A 22,004-nucleotide genomic window follows, 5' to 3' on the forward strand; every position below is an offset into this window, starting at 1 on the left:
ACTTTCCGCCGGTACTCCAGGGGCCTCCGTCTGGCCATCCCCCAGGCAGATGCCAGGCCCATCCCCATCTCCTTGAGATGATGGACAACCTGCTGCAACCATGAGGCACGTGGTCGGCCCACTGGCCTCCTCCACTCATGAGACTCCCTCGCTGAGAGAATCTGGTGAGCAGGATCAGCGTCAGGAAAACGAGCCACATGTCCATACAGCCGCAACTGATGCTCACGGACTATGCAGGTAACAAATCTCATCCGAGTCTCTCTCAGCAACCGCTCGTTGGACACAAAATCCGACCAGCGATAGCCAAGGATTCTCCGAAGACACCTGGTACCAAAGGAATTAAGTCTCCGTCTCAGATCCTTGGTCAGAGTCCAAGTCTCGCACCCATAGAGCAAGACTGGAAGTACCAAGGACCTGAAGACTCGGACTTTCGTCCTCCCGCACAGGTACCGGCAGTGCCACACCCCATGATCCAGTGAATGCATGACTCCCCAGGCCCGACCCAGTCGTCTATTGACCTCTGACTCGCAGCCAGCAGAGACATGAATATCACTGCCAAGGTAAGTGAATCTCTCCACGACCTCAACATCCTCACCACAAACAGACACAGACAGGACAGCAGCATCCAAGATGTCACCGAAAGCCTGGATCTTAGTTTTGAACCAAGAAACCCGTAATCCCAGCGGCTCCGACTCCTCATTCAGCACCTCGAGGGCCCCCAAAAGGATGTCTAAAGTCTCTGCAAAGATGACTGCATCATCTGCAAAATCAAGGTCCGAGATCTTGACATTCCCAAACGATGCACCGCAACTTGATCTCTCCGACATCCTCCCTAAAATCCAGTCCATACAAGTGCTGAAAAGTGAGGGGGCAAGTACACATCCCTGACGAACTCCAGGAACAGCTGGAAATAAGTCAGAGATGGTACCACCACACTTCACAGCACTCTCAGTACCAGAGTAGAGTTCAGACATCAGATCGATCAGTTTTGGTGGCACCCCACGAAGACCAAGAATCCTCCAGAGGACATCCCGATTCACTGAATCGAACGCTTTACAGAGATCGACAAAGGCTGCAAGCAGCCCCTGCCGAAACTCTCGTCTGCGTTCGGTGAGGACACGAAGGGCAAGGATACGGTCAATCGTTGACCTCTTTGGTGTAAAGCCTGACTGCTCTGGACGCTGGTGCTCAAGCAGATGGTGGCGAACCCTATCAAGAATTATCCGAGCAAAGACCTTGCCCGGCACTGAGAGCAGCGTCACCCCTCGGTAGTTGTTGCATTCTTGGCGATCACCCTTCCCTTTCCAGAGAGGGACAACAAGGCCCCTCTTCCAGTCAGTTGGGATGATGCCTGTGTTCCAGGCAGAGCACAAAACTGCATGCAACGACACGAGTGCAGCACTTCCACCAGCCTTGAGAAGTTCGGCATGGATGCCACAGATCCCTGGAGCTTTGCCCCGTTTCAATTGGTTCACCGCAGCCCGTGTTTCCACAAGCGAAGGTGGACCACAGTTGATTCGAGGGTCAGCAACAGGGATTGTAACACCCTTGACGTCCAACTCGACAGCTGGGGGATCAGCCTGGTACAACCGCTCAAAGTAACCGGCCCAGCGGGCCTTCACTTCAGACTCCTCTGTCAAGAGCCTACCACTCTCTGCTCGAACTGCAGTGCTCCAAGGGATGGGCTTGGATGAACGTAATGCGCGAATTCCCCTGTAAGCGGGACGAGAATCACCTGTCCACAGGTGATGCTCTACCCCCTCACAGATTCCTCGCACATAGGCCTCCTTGTCCACCCTCAGTTCACGTACAGTTTTATGCCTCAGCTCCCTGAACAGCTCAGCTCTGCCATTCAGCCTGGCCCTGCGACTCTGGTCAATGGTATCCAGTGTCCCTTGAGAGACAAAATTCTTCTTTGCCCTGCGGTGAGTTCCAAGACATCCACCGGCAACATCAAGGACGGTGGTCTTGAAGGCGCTCCACAACTCTTCAGGACCCCCCAAAGCACCCAGACCCCCCCAAGTGTCCACTCAGCCTGTTCGCAAACTCCTCATCTACTCTCTCATCCCTGAGCTTGGCAACATCCAGCCTAGGCTGGGATGGTACCATTCTCCAGGATTTAAGGTGCAGCTTTAGAGTTGCTACAACAAGCCTGTGGTCAGTATTGAGGAACTGAGCACTCCGGTAGACCCTGCAGTTCTGGATCATCCTCCAACGACCGTCAATGAGGACATGGTCAATCTCCTTTGCCACACCGCCAGCGTTGGAATACCAAGTCCAGCGATGAGCTTGTGGGCGCTGAAACCATGAACCAGCCACCCTAAGTCCATGACTTCTTGCAAAGTCAAGGAACTTAGTGCTATTCTGGTTCATAGTTCCTGACCCATGGGGACCAACACACACCTCATAACCGTCCCTATCAGTTCCAGTCGATGCATTGAAATCCCCCAAGACTAGAAGTGTATCTCGTCTGGAGCACTGATCAACCACAGACTCGAGTGTGGCGTAGAATGTGTCCTTCACGGTGAGATCACTCGCCTCAGTCGGAGCATAAACAGAGACCAGGGAAATTACACCTAAGGAGTGACGAATCCTTTATCTCATAATACGCTCATTGACCGGTGTTACCTCAATTATCATTGGGGTCAGCTTATTGGACACAGGTACAGCAACTCCTTGGGTATGGTAACCATCAGAGCGACCAGACCAATAGTAGGTGTAACCACCCACCATTATATCGCCGCAATCCGGTCTCCGAACCTCAGAGAGAGCTGCAATCCCGATGTCCAAACGCTTGAGCTCAGATGATAACAGAGACAGGTGATCATCCTCTCTTAGGGATAGGACATTCCAGGCACCCACCCGAAGGGACCGCCTCAGGTTAACCCATGGAGACCGCCGTCTGGTGGATGACACCTCAGCACCACTCCGACACACTCTCCCGCAATCTGACCCAGGGATGTTACCCCGTGGTTTCCCTCCTATCATCAAAGATTGGGGGTCCCGAAGGCTTTGCCCCAATCCCGTCTTCCGGTGAGCTGCCCTGCGAAGGGAAGCTGCACAGGAGGTACTCCCACGGAGTGGGTTTTCAGATTTTTTTTGCGTTTTTGCGTTTTGCGGAATGAAGGGTTTTACGGTGGCCGGAGTGCAAATCCTGCCACCAACCTCCTAATAAGAAGTAACCCAACTGCAGGAGGACGTCCGCAGACACAGTTGGGCACTAGATATGGATGGCCGTTGGCTCACAAGGAGCTCCTCCGCCCTTTGACAGGTTTTGTTTTTAATCCTGCTGGGTGTCCATATCCAAACACCCCCGTAACCAGAAAACCTGGTGGGGGAGACGGCTTAGTCTATGTATATATATATATATGTATGTATATATATATATATATATATATATATATATATATATATATATATATATATATATATATATATATATATATATATATATATCTTGATATTGGTGTGAGGACACGCAGTGAATGTATTAAATCATTTAGCTCAATGAAGCTGGTCAATTTTGGCACAGTCAAAAAAAGATCAGTTTAATGCTTTGGAAATTTTACATTTTCTTGTGTATATATTGAGAAGGAGGGAACATAGCCTTGCTTACTCAAAGTAAATAGTTACACCGGCTTAGTGATATGACTCGTCATTTCTTTAAATTATCAGATTTCACTCCAAATTTCATGACTTATTTAGTCCGGACGATATCCGATCCTCAAAACCGATGTAATATTTTGATGATATCCTTGATTAGTCCGTGAGAGTAGATTGTGGAAAATCGTATCGCATAATGCATGAAATCACTCCAAGCTCCTAATTTGAAAATTGTAGCACTTACAAAAGTGATATATACAGCGATTTCTCGCTATGATGAACAGGAATTCAATAATATGAGTGAGGAAAATGAAAAAAGAACTTTATCGTTAAGAAATCGTTGCGGCCTGTTCCAAGTCAAGGCACGGTTAACGCCATACACATACACGTATAGATGTCTGCGGGAAGGAATGCCCGCTTGTATACTTAATTATGGTGTCTTGCATAACTATACAAGGAAATAAAATAACATTGTTAATGCTTTGGTGGTGATGTTTTTTTTCTTTTGAGATTTAATGATTGTTTTATTTTGCTTCAGGGAATGTCTCAACCTCATCAAAGACCATCCTCCAGCCATCCAGGAGGAGCGAGACCTAATCTTGTCCCTCAGTCTGCTTTCGGAATTTCACGTGAAGGCACTTCCACTGCAAGGTTTGAAGGAACCTCTCCCCCTCCCCCTTTTCCTTTCCTTCCCACAAATTATTGTCAACGAGAAGTACTTAGTACCCGCTCCCTACGAGAGCGGCTGTGGTGAGGGTGGAGGGGGGGGGGCGTTATGTTATTAACCTTATTCAAACATTTAACAGGGTCTCTCAAAAAGATGTATTACACATTTTAAGAAAGAAAAACTACCCATTACACACCTCATAAAAGGTCGATATTTGGTGTATGCAGAAGCAATCATTTTTGACACATGGTGAACTATCGCAGATGCTCAAATTGACCACCGTCAGCTTCTAGGCACCGGTGACGGTGGCGAACAACTGAATGTCAAATATTCACCAACATATCTGCTGGGATAGCCTCCATCTCGACGTGAATGTTTGGATTTTCAGAGGACCAATACACACAATTGTCACTTCACTCGACCATTGAACTTGAATGTTGCCTTATCTGACCAAACAATCGTGTCCACAAACTGTACATCCTCGTCCACCTTCTCTTGAAACCTTCTGCAATCCAGATCATCTTCATTCATTTCATGTAACAGTCTTGGCACGTAAGATTTCCACTTAGCTGTTTTGAGAATCCGGTGTAGACTTGCCCTGCTGATTCCAGTCTCACGAGCACATCACCTTGCATATTTTTGTGGTGATCGTTTGAATTGCTGCAACACCATCGCACAATTTTCCCCACCTGTTGATGAGCGGGATCTCCCAGGTCGTTGCTTGCACACGTCTTGCGCAGTACCGTACGTCTCAAATTTATCACAAACTCTTGTAATTGTTATTTGTGATGGACGTTCAATTGCAAATTCACATCTCCATTGTCTTTGCACTTCACACACATTTTCGAGTTCCCAATACCACTTCAAATTTACTTTGCGTTGTTCAAACGTTAAGCGAGCCTCTGCCATGTTGCTTACACTTTGCATTATGGGTATCGTTTCACTTTTGTCTTTGCGACTAACACCACCTGTTAGGTGTGTGCCTCACTAATAATTAGAGGCACATTTAATTGGATTCCACCATGACTGTGTGTGTGTGTTTAATTATGTATATTCGAGTATTGTCGTGGTTTCATAAACCGCATGCCAAAATTAAAATGCACACTTTTCCACTTGGAATAGTTATTTCCGTCATGTACGTTAAGAATAGCACCTTGCCTGTATTGGGTTGTTCTGTAATTAAATGTTTTGGGTCGTGAGTGCCCCCTCTCAACCTGTTGGGATAATAGCACCATCAGTGCTTAATGACGTGTGCCATGACTGCTGTCATCACGTCGGGCATGCGGTGTTTTACTGCCATGGCTGTTCAGCATCTGTGAATCACACTAGCATTCTGGAATCTTCGCTGAAGCCATGGCTTTAGAAGCGCACGCCAAATTCCCATTTATTGTTTAAACCCCCCACCAAGTCCTTGCTTGTCTCTTCATCTGGATGGATGTTTACCCTGCAATGTAATGTATTGCTGTCTACCCCTGCACTGTATTTTGTTTCCCGATTTCCCCGTTCATTCCACTCCACCTCAACATGACCAGTAAATGGACCAAGCAGGACACAGCCTCCCCGCAATAATTGCCCCATTCCCTGGCTTTGTGCTGTGGACATTTTTTTGGGCGTGTGAGGTTCATCCTGGGTGCATGGGAGTAGAAAAGGATTTCTCCATATTAAGCGCGGAGCTCCACGCATGGCGACAGCCGGAAGGACCAACTGAGTGCATATCCAGGCGGGCAGCGGAATGGGTGGGGCTGTAGGGGAATACCCCAGTGGCTGGCCTGGGGCCAGCTCGTAAGATCTAACGTGGCCCGATAGCTGGCCCCAGGCCTCCTCGGAAGAGATGATGTGCAGCTCTTTGGCCCCGCTTGACCCTTGAGCAACAAAGCTGTGCTCGACACTCTGATGGCAATGACCAGGGCAGAGAGAGAAAGAGCCAATCTCTCTCTGCCCTGGTCATCACACTCGTTCTCTCTCTGCCCTGATGGTCACTCTCAATCTCTCTCGGTTCTGGTTGTCGCAGCGTCGCTCTCGATCTCTATCTGTCCTTGTTGTCATTTCTGCCCTGGTCCCGGATGATCTGGATCGTCCTCGCTTCATCCCTGGTCCAGGATGCTTTAGCAGAGATCTGCGGCGCTCGTGGCTGTCGGCCTGCTGCTCCCGATGGAGCTCGTGGACCCGAGGTTGTGGACTGCAGTGTTGGGACTGTTCTGGAGAGCGGCAGGGAGAGTGGCATCAGGTTGGGGAAGGCTACGGTTTGACGTACATTAGGCTGAGCCACCTTGCCCCTCCCAATTGTCTCCCCGTGTGTGTGCTCTGATGGGTACCCTGCCTTGTTATCCGGAAGGTAAGGAATAGGTAAAGTTAAGTCTTCAACTTGTGCATTTTCTTTCCTTTTGTAAATGCACACTTTGATTGCTTTTTATTCCATTAACCCTTTTACTGCCCTGGTTGCCTGTTGACTCCATGAAAGTCCTTGAGGTCCCTTCCCTCCTTCCCGTACCCCACGTTGCCTGCTGTAAATAAATTGCTTTGTTCACATTTTTCTTTCAATCTGCCTGTGTCTGTGCTTTCCCCTTATTGATCCAGTAATATCTGCACATAGATTAGTCTGGAGATAATTCCCCAACTAATTGGCTCTCACGTCAGTATGGCGTTGTGCGAGCGGAAAGCTCGGCCGCATTAATCAAGATCCCGTAAATACAGTGGAAGCACAATGCCAAGGGTGTAGTTCCCCGTTAAACGGGAGTCAAACGGAGGACACGAGGTCATGTGATTAAATTGTTGGCATTCGCAGTTGATTAGCAACCCGCCGCGACACGGACTTATTCATGTGTAACGGCCTCGATTCCTGGTGAGTCCGGGGATACCCACAGCCTCGTACCCCCTGGACCCCGGGTTTGCAACCATGTATGTATGTATGTATATATATATATATATATATATATATATATATATATATATATATATATATATATATATATATATTGTCACGATCCCGCCGGTTTAATATCTTCCAGCACGGAATACTGACGTTATTGTCCAAGCTTCAAGCAGTCCATGTGTGGACAAAGAGAACAACACAACACTTTCCACTGTGTTTCACATCGGCCTCCAGGGGTAGGCACGATATTTATTTGGGTCGATATCAAAAATGGCTGGTAACAGAATTCAATACACAGCCCAAAAAACCTGCCAGAACTCTTGTCAACAATAGAGTTCCAAAAACAGGATGTACAACTCACAGCCCCACTCGACGATAGTCGGAAATAATGATCACACCCATCCCGATTTAACTCAATCCTTTAGACGGAGCTATCAACGATCAGCGCGACAGTGCTGTCGAGAGTCTTAAAAATCACTTGAAATCGCATTCAACCATGCGATTCGGAGTGCTCGATATATTTTCCCACTCGCGATCTTAGAGCCACCTCTGTCGCCAGCAATGGCGCCCTGGCTCTGACTCAGTCCGCCCACCACGTGCCAACTCGCCAACCAATCCCTGGGAGCCTGAAAAAGGTCACGTGACATGGTGGGTGGGACACTAACTTTGGTGAGAACATGGTTTTTCTCACTATATATATATATATATATATATATATATATATATATATATATATATATATATATATATATATATATATATATATATATATATATATATATATATATATATATATATATATATATATATATATATATATATATATATGACCGGACGTAGTGGCATGCGCCTGTAATCCGGCTACTCGGAGGCTTGGGTTGGAGGATCGCTTGAGGACGGGAACTCTGCACTGGGCCGCGCTATGAGAGGGTGTAGGGCAGCCCGGAATCATGCCAAAACCCAATCTTTATCCCTGTGTCGTAAGAGGCGACCAGGGTTGCGTCAGGAAAGGCATCCGGCGTAAAACCTATGCCAAAACAGTATGCGGATCATAAGGGATGATCCGCTGTAGCGACCCCTAACGGGAGCAGCCGAAAGACGAACAACAACATATATATATATATATATATATATATATATATATATATATATATATATATACATACATACATACATACATACATACATACATACATACATACATACATACATACATACATACATATATATATATACATATATATATATATATATATATATATATATATACATTCGTGTAATACATGTAACACTATGTAACACAGAGGCTTCGGCCTGGTGACTGTCAGAGACAAAGATTTTGTGTGGACATGGGGATCAGCAGAGTGCTCATCACACTCCTCATGTTTCGATTTTCCTGCTGGTCACATCACGTGCCTTCTGGTTGAATGGTTTGCATTAATGGGAACAATTGTCTGGGTGGCAGATGGATGGTTGTTGTCTGCGGATTACCATATATGGTTTTACCATGCGAGACATAATCTGCGGCGATTCTCACCATAACAGTCAGGAGGTGTGTGTGTGTGTGTGTGTGTGTGTGTGTGTGTGTGTGTGTGTGTGTGTGTGTGTGTGTGTGTGTGTGTGTGTGTGTGTGTGTGTGTGTGTGTGTGTGTGTGTGTGTGTGTGTGTGTGTGTGTCCGTTTCTGTTTCTCATGTCCATCCATTGGGACCATACTCGATGCAGAGTGTTGGTGCTGCATAAGCGGTCTCCTTGGCTCTTGGGCACAATCCTAGACAGGTCGCCACTCCAACACAGTATACCAGCATGCTGGCACTCATTTTGCTGACCTCAGAAGGATGACAGGCAAAGTCAACCCCACCTGGTATTAATTCAACAGCTGAGAGGGGATTGAACTCAGGATCCCTGGGATCCCAAGCCCATCACCGTAACAATTCAGCAAACGCCAGGCGCGCGCACACACACACACACACACACACACACACACACACACACACACACACACACACACACACACACACACACACACACACACACACACATCCACACATCTTGTTCCAACCACTCACTCACTCAATGACTGATAATATTAATGTCCGTTACCTTCCGGCTGATGCAGAAAGCTGAAATTTTGCGTGCTGACGGACATCGAAGCCGATACACCGGGAAAAATCACAGAACTGTGGATAATTTTATCATATCTGATATTTTATGATGGTAACCACCCTTTAGCTATTGTGATTCCTCCAATTTGTCCCATCACAGCCACTGTCACACACATTATCTGGCAGGCAATGTGCTTTTTTAAAAATGTGTGTGGCAATGCAAATCAGGGTACACTTGCCAAGCCAGGAAATGCTGTTTAGGGTTGCATGCTTTTTGTTTTTTTAATTTTTTTTGCTGGTTCTCTTAACATAACACTGCTTGCTCGCTTAGATATTTGTAAACCGATGATACCCGATTTCTTTTTTAATGAATTGTTTTTTGGTTTTTAAAATTGTTGTTGGTGTTCTTTGTGTGCAGTGCGTTTGTGTGAAGATCGTCTACAGCTGATAAAACAGTGCATTTCACAATCGCCAACTATCTACAAATGTCCTGGAAAACTATTGGTCCTCGCAAGCCTGCTACGTGTACCAGGTCTGGCTCAGCATCTCACATACGTTACTGGTGCCATTATTCGCAACAATTGCACGCACCATGAATAATGCCATTAAGTCTTTGTTGGATAACATGATTGGCTCATGTAATATTTAGCCCCAAATTGTTTAATGTTGTTTGGTTGAGAAGTGGGAAGAGGCTTTGTTGTTGTTTTCTCACAAAAACTTGTTATAGCTGTGTCTCTTTCTATCCTATTTTTAGTGCCCAAAGAATTAGGCATGCGGACATAAGGGCTTAACATTTCAGCTGAGCAAATGATCGATTCCTCATGAATAAAGATTGTGCAAGTAATGTCATCTGTTGATTAGAATCACCAAGTCACTGAAAAGATGGGACAAATCATACTTGTATCTTTACATCTCCAGCACTGATATTGCTGTGAAGCTTTGACTATCTTTCCCTTCTCTCTAAAAAAAATTCACTTGAACGGGAAAATGTCTCAATCCTTAAGGTGCTGTCACACCTTGACGATTTAGCCAGCGTATGCCGACTTATGAAAAATTTGCCTAAAATGCCGGCACACGTCGAATACGTTGTGGGTAAGTTTTGATAACATTAAGAGAACGCTGAAAAACACTGCCATACGTCGTAGTACGCTGGCTTTCATCGTTGTACTTTGCGGTTGTCCTCAAATTTTAGCATGCTTGAAATTTTACGACGTATGCCAGCGTATGACTCACACGTTCCGCTACGCTGGCCATAAGTTGTAGGCACGTTATGCGATCGTTGAGACACGTCGACACGCGTTACTTGTAAGTTACTCATAAGTCGAAACACGTCGAGGTAATGTTTAGCATACCCGAAACTTATTTCTTACCTATGAGTAACGTTTTGTAGGCACGTTACACGATCGTTGACACACGTCTAGGCACGTTATACGATCGTTGACACACGTCGAGGCACTTACTTGAAAGTTAATCGTAAGTTGAAACACGTCGAGGTAATGCTTAGCGTACCCAAAACTTATTTCTAACCTATGAGTAACGTGCTTTGAACCTTTGTGTAACGTACCTCCAACGCATATTGACGTATGTAGACGTATTTGATTGACGGCTTCCGGACGACCACAGAACTTACTTGAACGTGTTTCTAACTTACAGCTACCGTATAATGGCGTATTGGCAGCGTTTAAAAAAAAACAAAAAAAAACAACAATAACTTCCGATGTTACATCACGTCCGATTGCCTCTTCAGTTTGCTCATGTCTTATTCTTAGTTCCTCCTCTGTGAATATTTTCTGTTTGAGGATATTGTCACGTCGACGTCGAAACTTAAAAGCAAATGTCCGAATATATTTTAAAATTCGTGATAGACGAAAAAATAAATAATTATAAAACAACAACAACAACAACTTCCCATATTTTGTCACGTGCCTTCATGGAGCCAAGGAGAAAAAAAAATGCCTTGACGGAGAAAATAATTTTCGGGTATGCTAAACATTACCTCGACGTGTTTCGACTTATGAGTGACTTACAAGGAACTTGTCAATGATCGCATATCGTGCCTACAACTTATTCCCAGCGTAGCGGAACGTGTGAGCCATACGGCGAGTACGTCGTAAAATTTTCAGCATGCTTGAAATTTCACGACGTACGAGACGTACCACGAAATATGACAGCGTACTTCATCGTTTTTCAGCATGCTCTTAACGTATACACAACTTACCCATAACGTATTCGATGTGTGCCAGCGTTTTTGACCCATTTTTCATAGGTCGGCATACGCTGGCTAAATCGTCAAGGTGTGACTACGATGTTGACACTTCCAATTTTCAGGCAGTTATGATTTAAATTGGCGTGCGGCAAGTTTTTAACAGGCTACGCCACGAGTTCGTCGGCGATACGTGCAGCGCTATGCCTAAGTTAAACTGTCGTTGGGCATAGGTTGTGAACGCCGACAACAGGCTAAGCATTCGTTGGTATAAGTTATCTATAAGACAATGAAACGTTCTGTACCCGTTACTAATATGTTATGCATACGACCAACACGTTATGAATACGACCAAAACTTAAAAAAACACATCAAAATTTCAGCGTACACCAACGTTTCACGTACATTTTTATACGTTGCCATTGCTGGCTAAATCGTCAAGGTGTGACAGCGCCTTTAAGCAAGCTCGCAAACGTTATCTTAATAATATCAAGGTTGAACTCTCAAGCTGGTCTCCTTCCTTCAAATCATGGTGGTGCCTCTTTAGTCTGTGTCTGGTGTATGTTCCCCTCCATAATGTCCCTAATCATCACCGCAGACTCTGCCCGAGATAAGGCAGAACGTCTGAACTCTGTCTTTGCCACCAACTCTCATGTATCCAACCCATCCTGTTCTGTCCCCATTGTACCCAGACATGTACACTGTCTACTGGACTCTTTTTATTTCTCACCAGCAAAGGTTCTGTCCGGTCTTGACCATGCTTCTGCAATTGGCCTTGGTCGCAATTAGTGCCCACGTTCACAACTGCTGCTCTGCTGTTCTAGCTTTCCCTATCTATACCTGCTCTATTCAGTCTATTATTTTCCTTTGGCCACCTCTCCTCTGCATGGAAGGTGGCAAACATCACTCCAATGCACAAGAAGGGTGTAGATAAAATAATATACCTCCACCAGCTTGCTTCCAATACGACACTTTCAAAATGATGTCATCTGTCCCCAAAGTGCTCAATGTGCATGCGCAGAAACCCCCATTAACGAAGTTCATTGGGGCGGCCTCGACATATGTTATGCCCCGCAGATAAGGATTGCTGCATGGAACGATGGAAAAAAACTTTTAATGAAGCCGAAAATACTTGGAAACATACCTGCAAGAAATAGGAGTGCCTCTGCACAACAAAATATTAGGAGAACTTTCTGATCAACTCATCCAAAAAGTTGATGTCTTGCAGTCCTTACTGCACAAACTCCCAACCATGTGGGCTCGTAAAAGGCCAATGGTTCGTAGACGGGTGTTCTTCTCAAACCTTCGTGCTTCTTGACACCGATGGGAAGGTGATATCTAGGGCTTGTCGATGTACAGGGTAAATTTGAAATGACGATATTTACTATTAATCATGTTTGGGAGGGGGAGTGGGGTGTGAGTGGGAGGAGTATGGGTGTGAGTGGGGGTGTATGGGCTGTGAGTGTCATTGTAGATATACAGGTAGTGGACAAAAAAATGGAAACACGTGGGGACATTAAGGACACCAAGTATATTGAAAGCAACAGCTTCCACACAGGTGGGGCCCACGTTAATTGGGCAAATAACATCCCAGCATGCGTCAGGTCATGTATAAAAATGCTGCACAGGCCTGATTGCCTATAGTTATGGCTAGCATGGCTGCAAGAGGAGACCTCAGTGACTTTGAAAGAGGGGTGATTGTTAGGAAGCGTTTGGCAGGAGCTTCAGCAACAAAGACAGCCCAACTTGCTGATGTTTCACGAGCAACAGTGTCAAAAGTGATGTCAGCATGGAACTCCGAGGGAAAGACATCCTCAGCAAAGAGCAACAGTGGGGGGAAGCGCATACTCCAGGATCATGATATCCGTGCATTAATTTGAAGTGTAAGGCAAAGCAGGCGAGTAACTGCAGATCATTTAACTTTATTTCATTAAACATTTAACAGATCATTTCAACCTGCGGCATGAGCAAGCCAGTTTCATCAAAAACAGTCCACCGGGAACTCCACAGAGCGGGATACCACAGCATTGCAGTGCATAATCTGCTCGTCACACCTGGCAATGCAGTTTTGTGAGTCCAGTGATGCAAAGAGCACATGAAATGGACTACCTAGCAGTGGAAAAATGTGATTATGGTCAGTTGAATCATCCTTCACCATGTTCTTGACAAATGGATGAGTGCATGTGTGGTGCCAACCTAAAGAACTCCACAACCCTGAATGCTTGGTTCCAACAGTGAAGGATTCTGGTGGTTCTGTAATGTTGTAGGACGCATCTTCCTGGCATAGTTTGGGTGGAGTCATTCCCTTAGAAGGCAAAGTCAATGCCAATTGCTACTTAATAGAACTGAGTGATCATCTTCACCCCATGATGCAGCATTTCTTTTCTGCTGGGAGGGGTGTCTTCCAAGATGAAAATGCCCCTATCCACAGAGCACATGGTGGTCATCCAATGATTTGATGAGCATGGCACAATGTTATCCATATGTCATGGCCTTCTCAGTCACCAGATCTGGACCCCATCGATCGTTTATGGGATATTCTGGAATGATGCCTGAGACAGCGTTTTCCCACCTCCATGAAACAGGTGTGAGTTTATTGACTTTCTCATGGAAGAATGTGACCGCATCCCTCCTGCAGAATTCCAGAAGCCGGTGGATTCTGCCACAGCGCGTGGAAGCCGTACTGGATGCATGTGGTGGCCCAATGCCCTATTAAATGACTTTGCATTGGTGTTTCCCTCTCTTTTTTTTGTCTATTACCTTTATATTTTAGTTTGTTCCTGAGGCCACACAAAAAAATTATACCAGATTTTTGCATTCATTGGTGAAAGGAGAAGTGTGTGTGCGTGCGTGCATGTGTGTTATAACCACGACTTCCACTAGCTAATTGTATTAATAGGAAATGGTACGAACTCGACTCCTCTCTTCCATGGATATTAGTTCGTTTCCGACATTCTCGTGACTCCAATTTGCATTTAGGAACAGAATGATTATGGTTAACTCCCTCGTTTGAATGCTGAAAATGATAAGTAAAAGACTATTTGAATCACAGATTCCCCGCTAATATCCGCAGGTTAAACGTTCCTGTCGAGCCAAACCGAATCGGTGTAAATGCACAGTGCATGCACAAAGTCCTTGTTTAGTATTCATACATCACTTTGAAAGTGTTGAATTACAAGTAAAATCATGGAATCCATGATTGCTTTTGAAGTAATATTTCCTGTTCACAAACAGCCTGATCTATTACATGATGATTAGTTTGGATTTCATTCTGATTGCTCAAATCTGGACATACGTCTACTCCTCTCTCAGCGATAGTTGGATGCCCTCAATCCCAAACAAAAGGTTCAGGAAATATCACAGTCATTTGACACAGTCTCGGATCCTGCTTTGCTTGACAAGCTCTCTGCCTGTGGCATAGATGGCTGCCTTCATTCCAGGATTTCTGACTTCATTCATGCAGTCAACGTGTTGCCATAAATGGAACCCTCTCATCCACTCTCAGTGGAGGCTGAAGTTTCCCAAGGTAGTGTTTTGAGCCAAGTCATGTTGCTTATCTCTATAAATAACCACTACAATCTTCTGGAACGCCTTCTCTTCCTTTTTGCAGACTATTAAAATTGTCATACATTGCCCCCATCCCTCCGCTAGACAGACAGCAGTTGCATCTCTCTCTCTGCTGATGTGGAAATTATTAGGCACTGGTCTGACAAATGGAAGTTGTTCTTCAATACTGGAAAATCTCAGTCTCGACCTGTCGCTTGGATGGATTGTCAAACGAACATGCCTATCTATTTCCTTGGTCATCCACTGGAAGAGGTTCAGTCTCTTGAACTCCTCAGCCTCACCACCAGCCATAACCTTTCCTGGGCCGACCACATAGCAAAGCTGGCCTCCAAACCCAGACTGGGAATCCTTCGTCGATCCAATTCTTTCCTTGGTAAATCAGAGGTAATCATGGTCGACAAAGCCTTTGTGCATGGCTCAATGGGAGTACTGCTCACTGCTATGGGCTGTCGCCCCAGCATCACATCTCTCCTGGATTCTGCAGAATCTACAGCTCTCAAAATTATTTGAATCTCCTGTGAAGCAGCTGAGCACAAGGTCTGTTGCTTTCACATTCCAGGCAGGTTGGTGGTCTGTTTTTTTATTTTTTTAAACCACCTCCTCTCCAATATTGATCACTATGCTTTGTCATTCCTCCAACCCTCCCTCTCTACTCGAGGATGCATGCATTCTTTGAGTAACTCCCTTCTGGTTAAATTTACAAATTCCAGGCTGATCCACACTCCTTAACTCTTTTATCCTCACTTCTCCAGTCTGTGGAACTACCTTCCAGAGTCCGTTCTGTCACACTCTTCCCTCGACGGCCTCAAGCAAGCAGTGCACCACCATCTCTTGTCATCTCCAATTCTTTCCCATGATCTTTATTCCCCACATTAACCTTTCCTATTTCAACCGTTTGACTTTCGAGCTTCAGCATTGCCTCCCCTCCTCCCTTTCCTCTTTTCCTGTTCATTTATTCCCTTGATGTTTGTTCCACTGTCAGATCCTCCTTGCTCTTCCATAATCCTTGCTCCTGCTAAGAATAAAATAAATAAAACATAATGAACTCGTGGGCATATCAGTTAAAAAAAAACAAAACATTGACATAATCAAAGGTTCAGCCTTCAAAATGGCAACATTATCACCAAAAAAGTGATCAAGTTGAAATGATCAATATTTTTATTATTTACCTGATCTCAGGCTCATAAAGGAGCTGCCACACACACACACACACACACACACACACACACACACACACACACACACACACACACACACACACACACACACACACACACACACACACACACACACACACACACACACACACACACACACACACACACGCACACACGCACACACACACACACACACACACACACACACACGGACATACAGACGAACATGCACGACACAACACAAGACTGTTAAACGAGAGAAACACAGCCACTGAGCTTTGGGGAAGTCCCGTCACTTCTTGGGGTACACTGGGTACGAGCAACGTCGCAACAATGGTGCCGCTTTTCTCACCTTACTCAGCGGGGCGTTTCCAACAAAGGAGGAATTCCTTCCTCCCCATGGATGCCAACATTATCGCCCAAAGTGCAAAATCAGAGTCCTTAAGATTTCACATTGAAGATTTTTTTTTTAATTATTTTGTAAACATAGTTGAGGCTTGTGGAAGAGCTAGTACTAGTACACTGAACGGATCAAGGCGCAATAGAACAAAGGGAACAGTAGGGGAAAGGGGGGTGGGAATAAACACCATAAACAGAGCTTGAAGACCAAGACAGGAGAAGGCAAACAAACAATTGGGGTGTTGGGGAAGGGGGGGTGGAAGCAGGGGAGGATGCATGGGGTGGACAAGATGGATACAGAAGGGAACTCTCAGGATGGAAAACTGGAAATTTGTAAGGAGGATTGAGGTGGTGGCAGGAGGGTAATGAGGGTAGAGAAGATTATGGTTTTGGATTGGGACCCATCTGAAATGGTGGTGGACAGCTGTCTTGAAGACCTGCAAGGAAGAATGAGATTGAAGAAAATCTGGAATTTGGTTCCACAGGTGGGAAAAAGAGAGGAATAAATGGGTGGAGGTAAGCAGTGATCCTGGATTTTGGTAGTTTAACCACAGGGGGGGGTTGATGTGGACCCTGTGAGCCCTGCAGAAACCTGGAGGAGACGAGGCATGAAAAGAGCAGAGGGTGAAAGACCAAAAAGGAGGTGGAAGAAGACAGAGCGACCACCGACCTGTCTGTGATCGCTAAATGATAAGTCCATACACTCCGCTTCGTCACGGGAGATGCCAACAATCTTAAAGGCCTTGGTTTCCATGGCAATAAGCTGAGAAAGATGTGAGGCAGGGAAGCAAGTTCAGAGGGGAGAGCAGTACTCCATAAAGCTGCATAAGAAAGCCTTGTCGGGGGATAGGAGTTCAGGTTTGCAAAGGAAGGACTTTGCACGACGGAGGATACCCAGTCGGCGACTGGCTTTGGAGGCCAACTTTAAAATGTGGTTTGCCCACGAAAGATCATGGCTGATCGTAAGATCCGGGAGTTTGAATGATTAAACTTCCTCGAGAGGATTGTTAAGAAAGTAGATAGGAGGGTTTGCCAGATGGTCCTTTCTGAGAGATAATGAGAGTGTGAGATTTGGCAGGATTGAAAGACGTATTCCAAGTGTTTGACCAGCTCTGATTGTTTTTTTTTGTCCAATGTCTGAAAAGAGTGAAGAGGCTGCAGCCTGCCTGCCCGAAGGATGAGAGATGTCATGGCAGAGAGTGAAGTCATCAGCAAATAGATAAAGAGGGTTTTCCAGAGTCAAAGATATAATTAATGAAGATCAGGAAAGGAAGGACTGGGCTCAGAACACTGCCTTGAGGCACTCCAGCTTTGACAGGGAGAGGAGATGAAGGGATTCTAATGAGAGACGCATGTTGGCTACGAGGGTAGAGGAAGTCAGTAACCCAAGAGTGGAGTTTACCTTGAATCCCATAGGCTTTGGTAGTTTGGGCAGCAGGGCAGGATGTCAGACTGTATTGAATGCTTGAGATGTGTCGAGAGAGACGTCCCTGATCTCATGTCTGACATTGAGGGCCTCCATCCATTGTTGGGTGAGTAGAAGCAGCATGTTCAAGGTGGAGTGGCTTGGTCTGAAAGCAAATTTGTGATCTGCGATGAGGTTGTTGGAAAAAAGGAAAGATTTCACATAAATTTTCCATAAATTAAATACGGTAACATTTCATATAAAACTAGAAGGGCACTCGGTAGAGCGCATACCTCTGCCACGTAATGCCTGATCCACGAGAACATATCGGGCCCAATACATTTTTGAAATATCATGCTGTACAGTACTATATAATTATGGCCCCAACTCTCAATGGTGAAGAATCACTTAAAAATATTAAATAATTCTCGTATCCAGGTTCAGATTCAGATATTCAACCAATAATTGAAACAATTCGTCCTTGCCACACCTAACCTGTCCAAGTTTCGTCCGAATCCGTCCACAATTTTTTGAGATATCATGCTTTATATTAATTTAACCCCATCACTTGAATAATTATCAGATCCGGATCCTGATTTGGATATTTACCAAAATTGAATCATTCTTCCTTGTCACACACCCAACATGTTCAGTAATTTTCGTCAGAATCCGTCCACAACTTTTTGAGATATCTTGCACACAAACAGACAGAAAGGGGTGAGAACATAACCCCCTTCACCTTCGGTGGTGGAGGTAACAAAGAGTTCATCAATATTAAATACGGTAAGTTGTCATGTCTGCTGTGGCAATTTTGTTTCAGATTCAACAGGTGACAACTGTGGTGGTCCTGTTTTGATACTGCTAGCAGAGCAGGCCTTGCGTTCAGAGGACTTGGCAGGAGCGAGCCAACTGTGCCAGCAGCTGGTGATGAAAGGTGCGTCAGACCTATTATTTTTATTTATGGTGGATTGGTTTCCACAAAACCAAAACTGACATTTTGAGTAAATCCTTGATTCTCATTTGTTGCTAGAAGGTGCAGCTGTAAAGTTCAGGGATGTCTCCTGATTAGTAGTCCTTCACTGTTGGTGTGTGTGCGTGCGTGCGTGTGTCTCGGTTGTTATCTCCACATGTGGGTTTCAGAAGGTGGAATGAATTGCTTAAAACTTGTTTTCACTTGGAACTGATCCTGTAGTTTTTGGATATCAGTTGAGTATTTCCATTTTGTGTCCAAAGTTGTTTGGTTTTTTTTTTTTTTCCTTGTTTTATTTGTTCACACAGGGTACCAAGGTGCTTGGAGTGTGTGCAGCCGTGTGGGCTCTTGCAATGATTGCACCGACACATCCATCCGACGGAATTTTCTCACCTTTGCCCTTGCACACTGCCCTCCGGACTTCCTGCAGGATCTGCTGGTAAAGAGCTGCTCACTCCAGGCCCAGGTGAGGTTCGCACTGCCAAAATTATGCTTTCTTTGGTGGTTACTCAAATGGTTGTATTTAAAATCTCACCAAATTATTGTCTCTGATTGTGAACAGATTTTGTATGAGAGCATAAATGTCCGGAGCAAAACGTTTGTAGAGGAAGATGACGCTGTGGTTTTGGAACTGAAGGTATGCATTAGTTCTGTTGCCATCATTGTTCTGAATAAACATAGATCCTAACCCCAACCCAAACTTCCCCCTTGTCCCCACCCGCCCCGATCAGCCATTCCCCTCAACATATTTATGCTTCCACATACAATTCATCGACTCTAAAATAACAGGTCATGGAATAGAAACACCTCTGGGTTTTGTGAGTCTTGTCATCTTTTTATGATACCTGTGCAAATGAAGTATGCCATCCTTTCTTCGAGCATTATTTGTTTGTTGTATTTGTAAATGATATAACTTGTGTTTAGACAGAGCCAGAGGAGAAAAAAGGTCTGGAGGAGAGACAGAAAGAGGACCAGGAAATGGAACCTGAAGGAAACAAGAATAGGTTTGTTGGTTGGACGGGTCCGGCTGGCAAGCTTCTGCAGCAGACAACCGAGCGCACAGTTTCCATTTTCTCTAAAAGCACACAGTCCACGTGTGAGGTTCTGCAGGCCCTGACTCAGCCTCAGTGGTGGTGCAAATCTCTTGCATACCACCACCCTTTGCAGGTGTGCTTTAAGAAATTTTTACTTTCATACACAATAAAATTCTTAGAAGAGTGAGGTGACAGGGGGCAGAAAGACAACGAACTGGCACTGGGGCCACGGCTGGACAAAACCAATCAACAGCAATCGTGAATAGTAATAGAAAAGAGCAGAGCCGGTTCAACAGCACCTGGGACATTAGAGGAGTACAGCACCCCCCCCCCACCGCCACCAACCTTGAAACTTAGTGGGAAGAAAAAGAAAGAGCTGAACTCCATTACTGTGTATCGATGTGTAAACATTTCATTGCAACACTTTTTAAAACTGAAGAAGAATTAAAAGTAAAAATACTTTTTAATAATTAATTTTGATTTATAAAATCATTTACTAATTTATTTAGCCACCTAACCGCATTAAAACCCAGTGACCATAATATAAATAGTCAATACAACTAAAAAAAAAAACAACAAAACAGTTTACAATGTTACGATGTGCTTGAACTGCATTGAAACACAAGCAATGTGAAAATGCACTCTGAAAGCAAGATGAACATTGACTCAACTCTCTATAATGTTTTCTTTCTTCGTTTCACACTTGCAAAGTCTGACGATATCAGAGAGATCCATCTATCTCAAAATGTGACATTCCGTGGTTGATCGCAAAGCTCTTGAGACGATCCTGGCACAGACATCAGTGACACGAACGTCAGGCAAGAAAAACGGATGTAATGTGTTCAATAAGGCGGTCTAAAAGGCATCATCCACGGCGGTAATCCCCCAAAATATATTATTTCCTACAACCTTTAAAATCTTTATTTTATTTCAATTGAATTATATACTTGAACATTGCAGAACACAGATCGACTTTTTTTTGGCAATTTCTCGTGCACTGGGACTCAGCTGGGGCCAGAGCTGATCCCTGTCGATCCTGGAATGGAGGTGCTTCCACCAACACGTGCAGACACAGGCAAGATGGCGCTTCACTTGTAGCAGGGCACACGTACGCCAGGCAATCCACAAGCAGATTTTCACACACGAAGGCTCCAAATGTCCCAGCCTTCCTCTTTCCAGAGGTGCCTCCTGCTTCGTGCGGTCCACACCGACCTCGTGTGTGTGTGTGTGTGTGTATGTGTTCTGCCGAACCAAACGGGAGCCTTCCACAATCCCTCTGTGCAATGCACCATCCTCTCCTGCATCTTTGAGCACTCCCTTCTCCTGCGCTCCATATCCTCCGCCTCCAGGGCGTGGCCCGCTCGCCCCAAACCCGGGAAGGTGGGGCTTCCTGGTCGTTGTCGTTTCAGAGACACGTTTCCCAGCTTCACTGCCTGCCTTGCAATATAAAAAAAACATAGGGAAAATCACAGAGGGCAATCACGTACTGGGGGATTTCGTTTTTTACTCCCTCGGCTAATTAACACCGCACCACCACTCGTGTGGTGACACGTAACACTTAAGCTCACAGATTCCCTCACTTAGTTACATCGAGATGCTTCTACTCATACACGGACCAAGCAAATCTACACAATGCTAAATTCCCTATTAAATCATTCCATCTACCCCCACAACCGTAGCAATATGTTCAAAGTTCTATTGCCAAATTTGTCTCAAATCTGGAGAAAGTGCTGTTGACAGAGTCAGGCTGCCAGTCCGAATTAACTGTTTTGACTCCAACCCATTGGCACCCAGGTTCTGGTTGAGTGAAGTCACTTTGCAAATATCCAGGGATTCTCTCGGCGTTGCTGATTTTTGGTGTTGGTTCGTACTGATGTCGGAATGTGGGACATTTTACTGTTCGATTGATAGGCATTACATGGTCTCCCCAAATACCTTCTGGATAGACATCTGCACACAGTACATGACTGCTGTTGCAATTGCGTTTGATTGTTTTTTCAGCCTATTCCTTTAAGGAATTCGTT

At 45.1% G+C, this 22,004-nt stretch overlaps 1 protein-coding gene across 2 annotated transcripts in view; it reads left to right on the top strand.

The window, feature by feature from the left end:
* The window catches only part of NBAS (NBAS subunit of NRZ tethering complex), a 207,924-nt gene that overhangs the window by 136,114 nt on the left and 49,806 nt on the right, over window positions 1-22,004 (top strand). For both annotated transcript variants that reach the window (XR_015058324.1, XM_085881820.1), the window contains exons 31-36: window positions 4,142-4,254; window positions 9,664-9,777; window positions 18,797-18,910; window positions 19,255-19,412; window positions 19,509-19,583; window positions 19,871-20,113. Coding sequence is in view for 1 of the 2 variants with exons in the window: in XM_085881820.1 (XP_085737946.1) it covers window positions 4,142-4,254; window positions 9,664-9,777; window positions 18,797-18,910; window positions 19,255-19,412; window positions 19,509-19,583; window positions 19,871-20,113 (817 nt within the window). In the remaining variant the exon portion in view is untranslated. The remainder of the gene's footprint in view (window positions 1-4,141; window positions 4,255-9,663; window positions 9,778-18,796; window positions 18,911-19,254; window positions 19,413-19,508; window positions 19,584-19,870; window positions 20,114-22,004) is intronic.

This window comes from Eptatretus burgeri, chromosome 5 (assembly GCF_056783735.1).
Source record: "Eptatretus burgeri isolate ZD-2024b chromosome 5, Ebu_testis_v1, whole genome shotgun sequence".
NCBI lineage: Eukaryota > Metazoa > Chordata > Myxini > Myxiniformes > Myxinidae > Eptatretus > Eptatretus burgeri.